Source organism: Vanellus vanellus, assembly GCF_965231255.1.
Source record: "Vanellus vanellus genome assembly, chromosome: 3".
Taxonomy (NCBI): Eukaryota; Metazoa; Chordata; class Aves; order Charadriiformes; family Charadriidae; genus Vanellus; species Vanellus vanellus.
In genome coordinates, this window is record NC_138907.1 from 128,548,346 (window position 1) to 128,561,917 (window position 13,572).

At 61.7% G+C, this 13,572-nt stretch overlaps 1 protein-coding gene across 1 annotated transcript; it reads left to right on the top strand.

Annotated features, from left to right (window-relative positions):
- Positions 1–1,131: 1,131 nt before the first annotated feature.
- On the top strand, positions 1,132–12,012 carry EPHX2 (epoxide hydrolase 2; the record flags this gene model as incomplete). The annotated part of the gene is made up of 19 exons (XM_082481003.1): positions 1,132–1,232; positions 2,604–2,688; positions 2,806–2,965; positions 4,010–4,200; positions 4,324–4,446; positions 4,724–4,798; positions 5,154–5,249; positions 5,547–5,625; positions 5,854–5,888; positions 5,995–6,021; positions 8,144–8,229; positions 8,440–8,551; positions 8,884–8,958; positions 10,590–10,635; positions 10,714–10,816; positions 11,043–11,112; positions 11,198–11,278; positions 11,632–11,690; positions 11,809–12,012. The coding sequence occupies 19 exons, from the start codon at positions 1,132–1,134 to the stop codon at positions 11,891–11,893; spliced, it is 1,689 nt and encodes a 562-aa protein (XP_082337129.1). The 3' UTR covers positions 11,894–12,012.
- Between the last annotated feature and the right edge of the window lie 1,560 nt (positions 12,013–13,572).

The window sequence follows — 13,572 nt, forward strand, 5'->3', positions numbered from 1 at the left end:
ATGTGCACACATGTGCTGAGTGTGCACACACGTGCCTGGCAGTGCACACATGTGCGCCGGGAGTACACACACGTGCTGAGTGTGCACGCACGTGCCTGGCAGTGCACATGTGTGCTGAGTGTGCACGCACGTGCCTGGCAGTGCACGTGTGACAAGTGTGCACACATATGATGAGTGTTCACACACGTGCCTGGCAGCGCACACATATGACGAGTGTGCACACACACGCTCAGAGGTGCACACACGATTACCAGTGCACACACCTCCCCAGCAACGTGCCTGGTGGTGTGCATATGTGCTCAGCACGCACACGTGTGTTTCATATGTGCACATGTGTGCATGTGTGTCTGTATGCATGTGTAGATTTGTGTGCACGTGTGAATACATGTCTGTACGTGTGCATACGTGTCTGCATGTGCCTATGTGCCTGTTTGTGCGCATTCATTTCTGTGTGTGCATGTGTACATATATGTGTGCACGCATGTAGGTGTGCACACGTGTAGGTATGCACATACACATGTGCACACAGAAGTTCATATATGTGTGCACGTGCTCCTGCATGTATGCGGGCATGTGCGTGTGCATCTGTGCACATGTGTGCGTACATGTGTGTACATGTGTGTGTACATGTGTGTGCGTACCTGCAACGCGTGGCCAGTCCTGCCCCATCATGTCGCTGGGAGCTGGTGCGGGCGGGTTGGGTCAGTGGGTGCTGCTGCACCCTGGGGTGCTGCAGGAGCTGAGGGGGGGTCCCGGGCTCCCCGTTCATGCGAGAAAACGCGATTTTGGGCAAAACCCCGGGGAGCGGCGGGAGGGAGCGGGTGGAGAGGCGGGCACCCAACGCGGGGCGGGGGCGGGGAGCTGCCAGCCTTAAAGGTGGGGGCCGGGGGTCCCACAGCCCCAGGGGAGCGGGGGAGGGTGCTGGTGGGACGCAGGGGGGTGTCCCCCCTGCAGGGGGGTCCCAGGCGTCGGGGAGGGCACGCTCCGTGGCGGCGCTAGGACCCAGCGCAGCTCCCGAGTAGGGGGCGGGGCGAGGTCCAGGGGGCGGGGCCTGCGGGGAGGTGGAGGGGCCGCGCAGCGCTGGGGGAGGTGGGGTCGCGGGTTCGAGTCCGGGTGGCGACGGTGGAGGTCATGGCGCGTCGGGCCGTGTTGTTCGACCTTGGCGGCGTGCTCTTCGGGCCCGGCCTGCAGCACTTCCTGGGCTCCTGCGAGCGGGACTGCGCTCTGCCCAGGTACGGCCCAGCCCGGCCTGACACGGTGCGGCCCTGCCCGGCGGCACTCGCCCTCCCTCTCCTCGGCGAGTCGCCGCTCGGCCGGAGACACATAGAGACGAGGCGGCAATACTGTGTGTGCGGCCGCCGCCCGCGCCGGGAGTGCGCGGCTGAGGCCACCATAGTGGGAGGACAGTGCAGGGAGTGGGGTGCGGGCTGCGGGACCCCCGCTCCTGGGCGTGGGATGCAAGTTGGGATCCCTGTGTATATGTGGGGTGCAGGCTGGCGACCTCCTTGCCGTGGTGTGGGGTACAGGATGGGGAGGGCGGTCCTGTCCTGGATGTGGGGTGCAGGCTGGGGGGAGAAGCGGGGGTCCTCTCCTGGATGTGGGGTGCAGGCCAGCTGTTAAAGCTAACCCCCAAAGAGATAGGATCACCATAGGGGAGGTTGGCAGAAGCAGCGAAAAGAGCAACTAATACCTAATTAAGCCGGATAATTAATTAAGCCCATCCCTGCCCCAGTGCTGAGACTGGACACAACTCAGTGCAGGAGTGGGAACTGGCGAAACCCAAAGCACTGAACCCCCCGAGCAGGTCCCAAGCAGCCCTCCGAGTCCTGGCGAGCCCTTTGCCCCACTTAACACGAGGTATTTGGGATTTCCTAATCCCCAAAAGCTCCCAAACGGGAGCCGAACAGGTTCCGTCTGTGCGCAGCGGCCCGACGTCGGGATTTCCCGGCAGCGCGTGGGTGTTAAAAAACAGACAAGCAGGCGGTTGGGGAAAAAAAAAAAAAAGAATAAAATATTAAATAGCTGAATGCTGGAGGACGTGGAGCAGATGGAGCAATAAATTCCCAGATTATCGGGCCATCAAACATTTTTTTGCTTCGCTTTATGTTTTAAAAAAAAAAAGTACCAAGTGACAGCGAGCCCGCCGGAACAGGTAAAAGCCGCTTTATTTTTAACCGAGCTGCGTTTTTATCGACTCGGAGAAGAGCTTTGTCCTAAAGCCAGTGGCCGTAATCTTGTTTTATTGCCGCCCGAGAAGGCCTTTTTGTGTTCTTGTGATCGGGGCAAATTATTTTCCTTGAGCTACGGCTTACAAAATACCTTGCTCTTTGCGTTATTTTTTATTTTTTTTTTTATTTTTTTTTATTCCTGGCAAAACTCCCCGCTCCTCTATCTGCAGGGCGAAGTAATTGAGCTGCCAACGGGAAATAAATGGGCAGCGATCTCCCGGACCTGGAATGAAGCGATGCTCCGGTCCTGGGTGATGATGGAGGACGGAGCTCCGTATCCCCGGCACGGAGCATCCCCCTCACCGGAGCGCACCCCAACATCCCCCACCGGTATTGGGGTCCCCCCCGGTTGACCTCTCCTTCTTTCCCTGGCAGGAATTTCTTGCGAAAGGTCTTGTTTGCCGGCGGATCCGACAGTCCTTATGCCAAAGCGATGAAGGGACAGATCACCCTGTCCCAGGTGAGCCCGCGGGTACCACCGGGGGCTCGGGAAGGAGCCGAGGGGAGATGGCTCTGCTTTATTTTTTTGGGGTGTGTGTGTGGGGTCGATCGAATGCCTCCGTGGGTGTTTTTCCAGCTCTTTTCGGAGATGGAAGAGGGCTGCAGGCAGCACGCCTCCGCCTCAGGCATCGCCCTGCCGCCCACCTTCTCCGTCGCCCGAGCCTTCGAGGAGATGGCGGCCAAAGGGACGGTCAACACCCCCCTTCTGCGGGCAGCGAGGGTGCTGCGGAGGAACGGTGGGCGCCGGGGGGCTTTTGGGCAAGGGGTGCTGGAGGGAGGGTGCTGCTCCCCTCCCGAGCAGGTGCCATGGCATCCCTGGTCAGTCCCACCACAGAGTTCCCTGGCCGGTCCCACCAAGGTTGGTCCCACCATGGCATCCCTGGTCTGTGCCACCATGGTGTTCCCTGGTCAGTCCCACCATGGGCTTCCCTGGTCAGTCCCACCACGGGGATTCCTGGCCGGTCCCACCGTGGCATTCCCTGGTTGGTCCCACCGTGGCATCCCTGGTCTGTGCCACCGTGGCGTTCACTGGTCAGTCCCACCACAGCATCCCTGGTTGGTCCCACCACAGAGTTCCATAGTTGGTCCCACCATGGCGTTCTTGGTCAGTCCCACCACAGGGGTTCTTTGATCAGTCCCACCATAAGGTCCTGGCTGGTCCCACCATGGGGCTTCCTGGCCGATCCCACCGTGGCGTTCCTGGCTGGTGCCACCACGGGGTTCCCTGGTCGGTCCCACCACAGCATCCCTGGTCAGTCCCACCATGGCGTTCCTGGTCAGTCCCACCACGGGTGTTCCTTGGTCAGTCCCACCATAAGGTCCTGGTTGGTCCCACCACGGGATCCCTGCTCAGTCCCTCATTGTCATCATTGCGCTCTCTCAGCATTTGTAATTAGATCTTCCGAGCCGTGCTACCAAATCCATCAGACGTGTTATCAACCAACCAGCAATTAGTAGGATGCCGTAACCCTTCGCCCTGCGCCGTGGCCGGTCCATTGGCTCAGTCCTCAGCACCTCGGCGTGCCTGAGCTCTGGCTCCCATCCTGCCTGCGTCGGGAGGGTTGAGCCTTGCTTTCCTGGAAGTGCAAATTGGGCATAAGCTCCTACGGAGCATCCTTTTATCTCCTACTGGGGCGTCCTGGTCCGGACAGAGCCTTGCAAATGGGAGACTTTAGGCTGGGAAGGTCCAAGAAACGTGGTTGGGGAGGAGAGGTGAAATCAAGCGGTCTCTGGAGAGCCGGAGTGGGAAAACCAGCGCTCCCCGCTCTGTCCTTCCCTAGGATTTAAGACTGGTGTCCTCACCAACAACTGGGTGGATGACAGCGCCGGGCGGCTCTTCACGGCCACACTGATGAACCTGCTGCAGCGCCACTTCGACCTGGTGATCGAGTCCTGCCGGCTCGGGGCGCAGAAGCCGGACCCCAAGATCTACGCCTACGCCCTGGATGCGCTGCGGATGAAGCCGCAGGAGGTATGGCCACCACCCCAAAAACGGGGCACAGAGGGTCCCTCCAAGCACCCAAAGTCATTGGCCAAACCCAGTGGCTGCCCTTCCCCGGGCTGCTGAGCCCGGCTGTCACTGCTGTATCTCCAGGTCATCCTCCTGGATGACATCGGGGAGAACTTGAAGCCGGCCCGGGAGATGGGCATGGCCACCGTCCTCGTCAAGGACACCGAAACCGTCCTGAAGGAGCTGGAGGAGCTCTCGGGCGTCCAGGCATGTAGAGGTGGTCTGGGTCCTCTCTGTCTCCTGGAGGTCCCTGAAGGGGTGGGAGGGATGGGCTCAGGCTTCTGGGTCTTGCCGTGATGCAGTGCGGGTGCAGGACTCGTAGGTGGCTTTGGACCTCCTGCAAACCCTTCCCACCCCCTGATAACCTCATCGCCTGGACCTGCTGAGCCAGGTCCATCTCAAATGCATGGATGTCCCACCATGGGGACTTCCCATGGAGCTCCAGGCTTGCTCAGGAGCTCACCCTGTGCTCCTTACCCCACAGCTTCTCACCCAAGAAGAGCCTCTGCCAACTGCGTGTGATCCATCTGACGTGACCCATGGATACGTGCCCATCCGGGTAGAGTGGAGGGGACTGCCTTGGTGACAAGGTGTCCCCGGGCTTGGTAGGGCTTGAGGGTGGCCTAGGCGTCCTGGGGAGTGTTTGAACCCTGTGGAAGGACGTGCCAGCTCAGGGGTGGCTTGTTGGGTTGTCCACCTTCCTGCGTGGGCTGCTCTGGGTGGGGGGATGCTGAGCTACCCCATCGTTGAGGTCTTCTCCATCCACCCCGGGGGTTAAAACGTGCTGGTGTGGCGCTGGGTTGCTGGGCTGGAGGGAGTGGTGCGCTCCCACGCCTGGTGACCAGCGGTGGGTGGAGGGTTGGGAGGTGAAGCCGTGCCACCTACAGCTGGTGGGGACTCTCCATCTTTTCCAGCCCGGCGTCCAGTTGCACTTCGTGGAGGTGGGACACGGCCCTGTCATCTGCCTCTGCCACGGCTTCCCCGAGTCCTGGCTCTCCTGGCGCTACCAGGTGATGGAGGAGATGGAGAGGAGGGTGGACCACAGCGGCTGGCGGTGGGACGCTGGAGCAGAGTGGAGGGGGTGCATGGCCACCGCTCCTGGGGGGACCCGCGACTGTCCCACCACCCTGCCTTGAGCCTTGAGGGACACGGGACGCTGCCCAGGAGTGTTGCCCACCCTCCAGCCTCGCCAGCCCACGTCTGCCCTCCTGGGGACGTCTCCGGGCACGCTGGGGTGGGCAGATGGAGGATGGGCTCTGGCACCAGCGGTCTCCACATCCTTTGGAGGCTGCTGCTTTCCCTCCTAGATCCCAGCTCTGGCCGACGCCGGCTTCAGGGTGATCGCTCTGGAGATGAAGGGCTACGGGGAGTCCACGGCCCCACCGGGTGAGCCAGGCTTGTCGGGGTTTAGGGAGGACGGGGGCCTTTTGGGGTGGGAGCTGCCGGTCCCAAGGACAAGACCCAGGAGGAGATGGGTGGAGGAGTCTTCTCCTGGGGGTGGTGGTGTGGAAGCTGTCCCGCTCCTCCTGCGGCCCCAGCAGCTCCCATGGGTGCAGAATGCATCCGTAGAAACGTGCGGATGTTGAAATTATGGCGGTTCTGTCTTCCCTGCAGACATCAAAGAATATTCCCAGGAGCAGATATGCAAGGTGAGGAGGTGCGGGACACGGATGTGGGCAGGATGAGCGCAGTGGGGTGGGCTGGTAGGACACGGCTCCGGGCGGGATCTGACCCTTTCTCTCCTCCTTTCCTCAGGACCTGGTGGTTTTCCTGGACAAACTGGTGAGGAGCCCCCTACGATGGGTCCCTCCTTCTTGGCAAGGTTGGGGTGCGCATCCCCCCGGCTGCTCTTTGCCTCTGCCTTCATGTGCTGGGACAGCTGAGCTCCCCGGGGACTTTGGTCCAAAACCCTTGGGGTAGCACCAAGCCCCATCATTGTGTTCGCCATGGGTGGGATTTTAGGGATGGGGATGTTCATACAACCCATTGCCGGTGGGGACAACCCATCCTTGGGAGGGTCTCCAGCACCATGTCACCTTCTCCTGGACCTCGTGTCCTTGCTGAGGACGGGGAGATGGGTTGGTGGCGCCTGTTTGAGGTTTTGGGAAGGTGGTGAGATGCTCGGGGAGAAGGACACTGGGCTGCATCCCCTTAAACCCCGACTGTCGCAGCTCCCCGGGGCCGTGGTGGCCACGGGACCAACACTGTCCCTCGGCATGGCTGGAACCCGCTGTCACCTCGGCATCCGATCCACGTGGGTTGGGGGACTCCGGGTTTAATTCCCATCCCGTGGAGGGGATGGGGTTGATTCCTGTGCCTTTTAAAGGAGATGACGTGGAGGAGAAGAGCGCAGCCCGCAAATGCCAACATCTGCAGGGCGTTTTCCTCCCCAAACGGCTTCCGAGGGAGCGAGTCCTTCGCAAAGCAGTGCTAAAAAAAAAAAAAAAAATAAGAAACAAAGGAGGGGGGGGGGGGAAAGCCCTGGAGGTTTTTGAGCTTTTGCAAGGGCTCAGTGTGCGAGGAGCGGTGGATGGGGTTTTGGGAGGGCACCAAGTTGAGGGCTGCAGCGCCACTTTGGTGCTGAGCAGGCGGGGATAAATCAGCGGGCATAAATCACAGGGATTTTTTGTTTGTTTGTTGGTTTGTTTTTTTTTTTTCCCCTGGGGAATTGCCTTCCCGCTGGGTTGGAACCGATAAGGAACATGGATAGAAAGGTGCCCGCTGATGCGCAGCCCGGCAAAGGGGTCGGCATCCCCCTTTGGGGTGCGAGGTCGTGGCATCCCCTGTGGATGGCACTTTGGTTTTCCCCGCTCCTCCCTTCCCATCGGGGCCCATCCTGCTCCTCTCCCCCTCGGGGAGTGGGGGGACGGACTCCTTCTCACCCTCTGGGACAACCTGGGGGATTTTGGGGGAGATAAATGACTTCCTGAAGCTTCACGGGTTGGTCGAGCCCGTGTCGGGATGCAGAAGATGCAGAGTGGTCCAGGAGGCGGCGCGGTGATGGGCAGGGATGGGGGGGGGGGATGAAACCCATCAGTACAGGGGGGCACGTTCAGCCCCATATGGGAGGTGGGAGCTGCCGGGAGCCCCCCCAAACCCTCTGCCCCCCCTTAGCCCCCCCGATGCTCTCCCAGCCACATCTGCCGGGAGGGAGTTTTAATTACGCTTCTAAATATCAGCTAATTATGAACCGGCTGCTATACATCGTCAGGAGCGCGGGTTTTAATTGGATTTATTTGTAGGTGCCCAGAGGGGTCAGGAAAACGGAATGGGGGGGGGAGGGGGGGGAAACAGTGAGCTCGGTGCGCTCAGCTCCGGGCAGGATTCGGCCATCCCTGGGGGATGCTGTGAGCCCCTTCCCAGAGGAGCTGGGGATTTATTCGTCTTCGAGACATTTATATTTGTATTTATATTTATATTTTTATATATATATATATACACATTTATTTATTCCGACATTCCCCGTGCTGTCACCCCGCGTGATGGCGGGGGGGGGGGGACGGGACACCCCCGTACGGGTGATCCCCAGGGGATGAGCAGCCTCCAGATGTGGTTTTGACGGATAATATCAAACCCTTTTCCTCTGGAGGGCACAGGTACTTGAAATGTTTAATTATAGTCAGAGCGAATTGCTCCGGGGGATCCGGTAACGCTTGTTCCTTGGGGGGGGAAAAAGGGAAAAAAAAACCAAACAAAACAAAACACACAAAACCAAAAAAAAAAAGAAACAAGAAAGAAAATAATTGCTGTTTTCTAATCTTTTTGCTGCTTCGGAGGAAGGCAAACCTCCTCTCTCACCCGCTGGTTGCTCCTGGGCGCTGCTTTTGGGGGGGATTTCGAGGTGCCCCCTGGGGTGCAGCCGTGGGGGTACACTCACAGTCATGTCCCCCCCCTGTCCCCGCAGGGCATCCCGCAGGCCGTGCTGGTCGGCCACGACTGGGGCGGTGCCGTGGTCTGGAACATGGCTCTCTTCTACCCCGAGAGGGTGAGGTGGGTCCGTGCCACGCGGGTGACTCCTTGGGGACCGATCCTGTCCCCCCCCAAGGTCCCTCCAGTCGCCCCGGGTCCTGCCCTCGCTATTGCCCCCCCATCCCCACAGCAAAGCCCTGGCTCACGCTGGGTACCCCAAATCCGGGTGCGATGCTGACTCTCCGTGTCCATCCCCCCCACCCCCTCCCTGCCCCCCCAACGATGTCCCAGGGCTGTGGCCTCGCTCAACACCCCGTACCGACCCGCCGACCCCGCGGTGGACATCGTGGAGAAGACGAAAGCGCACCCCACCTTTGATTACCAGTTCTACTTCCAGGAGCCGGTGAGTCCGGAACTCCCGATTTTAATCCTCCACCCCTCTTTTGGGACTTACCCCTTCCAAGTACGGGGATGTGCCCACATCGGGGTCCTCAGCTCATGGCTGGGCATCTCCTGCCCCATAGCTGGGGTGCCACGCTGTGGGGCTCTTGCTGTCACCCCATCTGCGAATGGCTTGTGGTCCCCCGCCAGACCTTCTTCCCATGCTGAACTCTGGGAAAACCCCAGCCCCAGCCCCCAGCCGAGCCCCGAGGGGGTGGCAGGATCCGGCCCCGGGGTGGGTTGGGGTGCTGGGGAGGGTTGGCATCACCTGCGGTGCTTCGTCCCCCCGTGCAGGGTGTCGCAGAAGCGGAGCTGGAGAAGGACATCGGCCGCACCCTGAAGGTGCTGATCCGCTCCACGCGCCGGGAGGTAGGTGTGGGGCTGAGGGTGGACCTGGGGTGGGGGCAGAAGGCCGTGGCCAGCCCAGCCTGATGGCCTCTCCGAGCCCTGCTAGCCTGGTTGGGGCTTGGACAAGTACCTCCCTCTCTCCTGCCTGTGGCACCCTCTCCCCTCCCACCTCGCCCTTGCCAGGAGCCAGAAGCTTCAGGGGTGGCTTTGCAGTGACCCACAGTGACCCTCAGGCACGCTCCACCCCGTGCCTGCCGTCCTTTTGCTGCCTGTCCGTGGCAGAGTCTGCATTCCTTCAAGCCATCAGTAGGGACCAGAGTGAACGCATCCTTGGCAGCAGCAGCGCAGGGCCTGCACCTCTCTGGGACTCGAAACTGACCCTGAGGAGGGATTGAGAAGACCTCTAGAAAGCTGTGCTGCCTCGAGGGGGGACAGCCCAGCCCGGGGAACAGCAGATTTGTGGGGTGACTGTCTTGGTGCAGCCTGGCAGGGGCTCCTGCTCTCCCCGTGCCCTCGCAGTGCCGGTGCTGCTCGCTTCCTCCACCCCTGCAAATGTTAATGTCTCGCTTCGGGGGGTGGGGGGGTGGGGGGGAAACCTTTGCAGTTTAAAATAACAGCGCCTCGGGAAAATGCAGGAGGACGTGCCCTGCTGGCAGCCTCCTTCTGCCAGCCCTGCCGGCTGCGCCCGGCTCCACAGCCCGGGGCTGCGCGGGCGGGTCCTGCATCCCTTGGGATGCAGCGATGCTCGGTGCCTGCTCCCAGCTCTGCATCCCAGGGCTGTGCAGTCCGTTCCTGCATCCCGTGGGATACAGTGATGCTCGGTGCCTACTCCTGGCTCCACAGCCTGGGACTGCATCATTGGTTTCCGCATCCCTCGGGATGCAGCAATGCTCGGTGCCTGCTCCCAGCTCTGCATCCATAGCGGCTTCAAGTTGTGCCAGGGGAAATTTAGATTGGATATTAGGAAGAGTTTCTTTACAGAAAGGGTCATCAGGCATTGGGACACGTTACCCAGGGCAGTGGGGGAGTCCCCATCCCTGGAGGGCTTTAAGGGTCGTGTAGATACGGTGCTGAGGGCCATGGGTTAGTGGTGGGCTCGGCGGTGTGAGGTGAATGATTGGACTGGATGATCTTACAGGTCTTTTCCCATCTCAGAGATTCCATGATTCTGTGATCCCAGGGCTATGCAGTCGGTTCCCGCATCCCTCAGGATGCAGTGATGATTGGCGCCTGCTCCCAGCTCTGCATCCCGGGGCTGTGCAGTCAGTTCCTGCATCCCTCTGGATACAGTGATGCTCTGGGCCAGCACGTGGCTCTGCGCCTCGGGGCTGCATGGTTTGTTCCTGCATCCCTTGGGATACAGTGATGCTCGGTGCCTGCTCCTGGCTCTGCATCCCGGGGCTGTGCAGTCAGTTCCTGCATCCCTTGGGATGCAGCGATGCTCAGTGCCTGCTCCCAGCTCTGCATCCCGGGGCTGTGCGGTCAGTTCCTGCATCCCTCGGGATGCCGCGATGCTCGGTGCTGGCTCCCAGCGCGGAGGGGTGTGGGAGCCCCAGGTCTGCCTGGCAGCCACGGGGACCCCCCCGGGGATGGGTTTCCCCCCCGGGGTGCGGTGCCGCTCCCCGCCTGCCCTCACACCCCTCTCTCCGCAGGACCGCCTGCCCTTCACGCTCAACTTCTTTGGGGTCCGGGAGCGAGGTAAGGGGGGACACCTTGCTGTGGGGTGGGGACGCCGCTGGTGGGGACATGGCAGCAGCGCTGCGCCTCTTCTTGCAGGGGGGCTGCTGGTGGGCTTCCCAGAAAACCCCCCCGCCAGCCAGATCCTGCACGGCCCCGACCTGCAGTACTACATCCAGCGCTTCCAAAAATCCGGCTTCAGGTAGGGGCAGGAGCCCGGGGGGGGGGGAGTGGGGGCTGGTGGGGTACCCCCCTGCAGAAGGGGGACCCCCAAACCTGCTTCGGCCTTGCTTTATAACCCCAAGACGGGGCGAGGCTGGTGGGGGGAGGCTGCTTTCCCCTTGCAGGCTCTTCCCGCTCCCCACGGCGGCGGCGACGGTGGCAGGAGCCGAGTCCCACCATCTCCACCCCATTCCCCTCTCTCCCAGCGGCCCCTTGAACTGGTACCGCAACATGCGACCCAACTGGCGCTGGGCGCTCTCTGCCAAGGACAGGAAGGTGGGGACCGATCCTGCCCCAGGGGGAGGGTTTGGCCGCCCCACCACCTTCCCCCCCCCACCTTGTCACCCGTGTCCCCTTACAGATCACGATGCCAGCGCTGATGGTCACGGCCGGGAAGGACGTGGTGCTGCGTCCCAGTATGAGCAAGGGCATGGAGGAGTGGGTAAGCCGGCGTGGTCACGTCCCACCCCATCCCTACCCAGGACCAGTGTGCACCGAAGCCCCCCCCCCCCCCCTTCCATAAGATGCCACCACGGGAGAGCCATGGGGCAGACCCATCGTGCCGCGATGGGCTGGATGCGGTCCAGATATGGGGACATCACTTGATAAAGGGGGGACAGGCTGATGCGGGGCCAGGGGGGGTGGGGGGAAAGGGGGGGGGGCGTTTGCCACATGCAGCAGGCAGGAGGGGGTTTGCTCGCGCCTAAATAAAGAGCTGGGCGGGGGGGGGGGTGTATGGGGCAGCCCCGGGGTGGGCTCCTGGCGCAAAGCATCCCCTCGCGCATCCCTCCGTAGATCCCGCAGCTGCGCCGGGGGCACATCGAGGAGTGCGGGCACTGGATGCAGATGGAGAGGTACCGCCGCGGCCGCCGGCGCCAAACGGCCTCGCTCCATCGGAGCCGGGCTCCCCCTTTCTCCCTGGGGGGAGTGGGGAGCCAGATCCCACCCCAGCTCTGTGCTGTCTCCCCCCAGGCCGGCGGCGGTGAACAGCATCCTGATGGAGTGGCTGGAGGGGCTGCCCCCCGAAACCCCCCTGCCCAAGATCTCCAGGCTGTGAGCGCGGCTGGCAGCCCTGTCCCGTGCCTCCCCGCCTCCCCGGGCTGATTTTTACCTTTAGGGTTTGATTTTTGCTTTTAGGGCTTGATTTATACTTTTTAGGGGAGGGGGTTCGAATGGTGGAAGCGGTGGGGGAGCCGGGGCCGGGAGGAGGACGGCGCAGAGCATCGCTCCTGCTTTGTGCAGCTAAAAGGGTGCCGGTGAGCTCTCGTGGGGGTCCCGGGGGTGCTGGGAGATGGTTTGGGGCTGGACCCATCCTCATGCCATGGTAGGGGCTGCACCGGGGCTGTCACATCACCCAGACCCCATCCCAGGGGCTCCCCTCGCTCGGGGGGTTTGGCCGGCGGGTCCCGGTTTGTGGCCACTTAAGGCCACGGGGTTGGTTTTGGGGTGTGGAGGTTTTAACGCGCTAATTATAATTAACGCCGCCTGAGAAATCACCTTCTGCCTTGTAACGATGAGAAATAAAGCACAAAGTGACCCCGGAGCCTCTGCTCTCCCCCCGGTCCTCGGGGTGCGGGGTTCAGAGGATGCAGCAGAGCATCCCCCTGCCTCTTCCCCCTCCATCCCCGCGGTGCCCGGGCTGCCCGCCGCCACCTTCCCCCGGGCTCCCGCCCCTTCTCCCGGCCCCAACAGACGTTAGAAACATTCATCCAGGATGGCGTAAGGATTTGGGCAAACACGCTTGGTATTTCCCACCCCCACCGCCGCCGCCTTCTCCCCAGCCCTCAACTATTTTCAACCGGGGCTTTGCGGTTTTCGTCGTGGCTGCATCCCTCCTCCCGGCGCTTCCCCCCTCTGCCAGCGAGCCCACGGGAATGTTTCGCAGCCGGCTTCATCCCCGGAAAAGGAGCTGCGTGCATTTGGGGTTTGGGGGGGGGCAGGGATGGAGGAAAAAAAAAAAACCAAACCCAAAACCCAGCCCCTGGGTGGGCAGCGAGAGGTTTAATCCTGCTCCATCCAGCCCGGAGTTATCCATCACCCCGGCTGTTGTCCTTGCTGGGTTGGCTGTCAGGGGGAGGCAGCCTTGGGAGCGGGTTTCGGAGCGGCTTTGGAGTCCTGATGATGAGATGTAAAATGCAAGAGCGATGTAAAATCCGAGAATGATGTAAAATCCGAGAGCATCGTCCCCGGGACAGGCAGGACCCATGCCCTGGGCGGGAAGCCGGCCGGGCGCTGCCCAAACAGCCTCTCCCCTGGCACCGGCGGTTGGGGTTGGGGGGGGTTAAGAGGTTTTCTCAGCCTCCCGCCCCCCCTCCCTGCACCCCAGCCCTGGCAGGGGCCCGATCCGGGGGTTTCCACCCGGCTCTGGGAGGGTTGCGAGGCTGCGGCGGTGCCCAGCACTGCACCAGTTCCCCCCCACACCCCCACCCCGGAGATGCTGGGACCGGCTTGGGTAGGGATGGGAATGGAAGAGGGGAGATTGAGATGAGATATTGGGAAGAAATTTTTCCCTCTGAGGGCGGTGAGGGACTGGAACAAATATCCCCGAGAAGCTGTGGCTGCCCCATCCCTGGAGGTGTCCAAGGTCGGGTTGGACGGGGCTGGGAGCAACCTGGGCTGGGGGGAGGTGGCCCTGCCCGGGGCAGTGGGGTGGCACTGGATGGTCTTCAAGGTCCCTTCCAACCCAAACCATTCTGTGCTTCTATGATCTTGCTTAAGTGCTAAAAAAAAACCCCA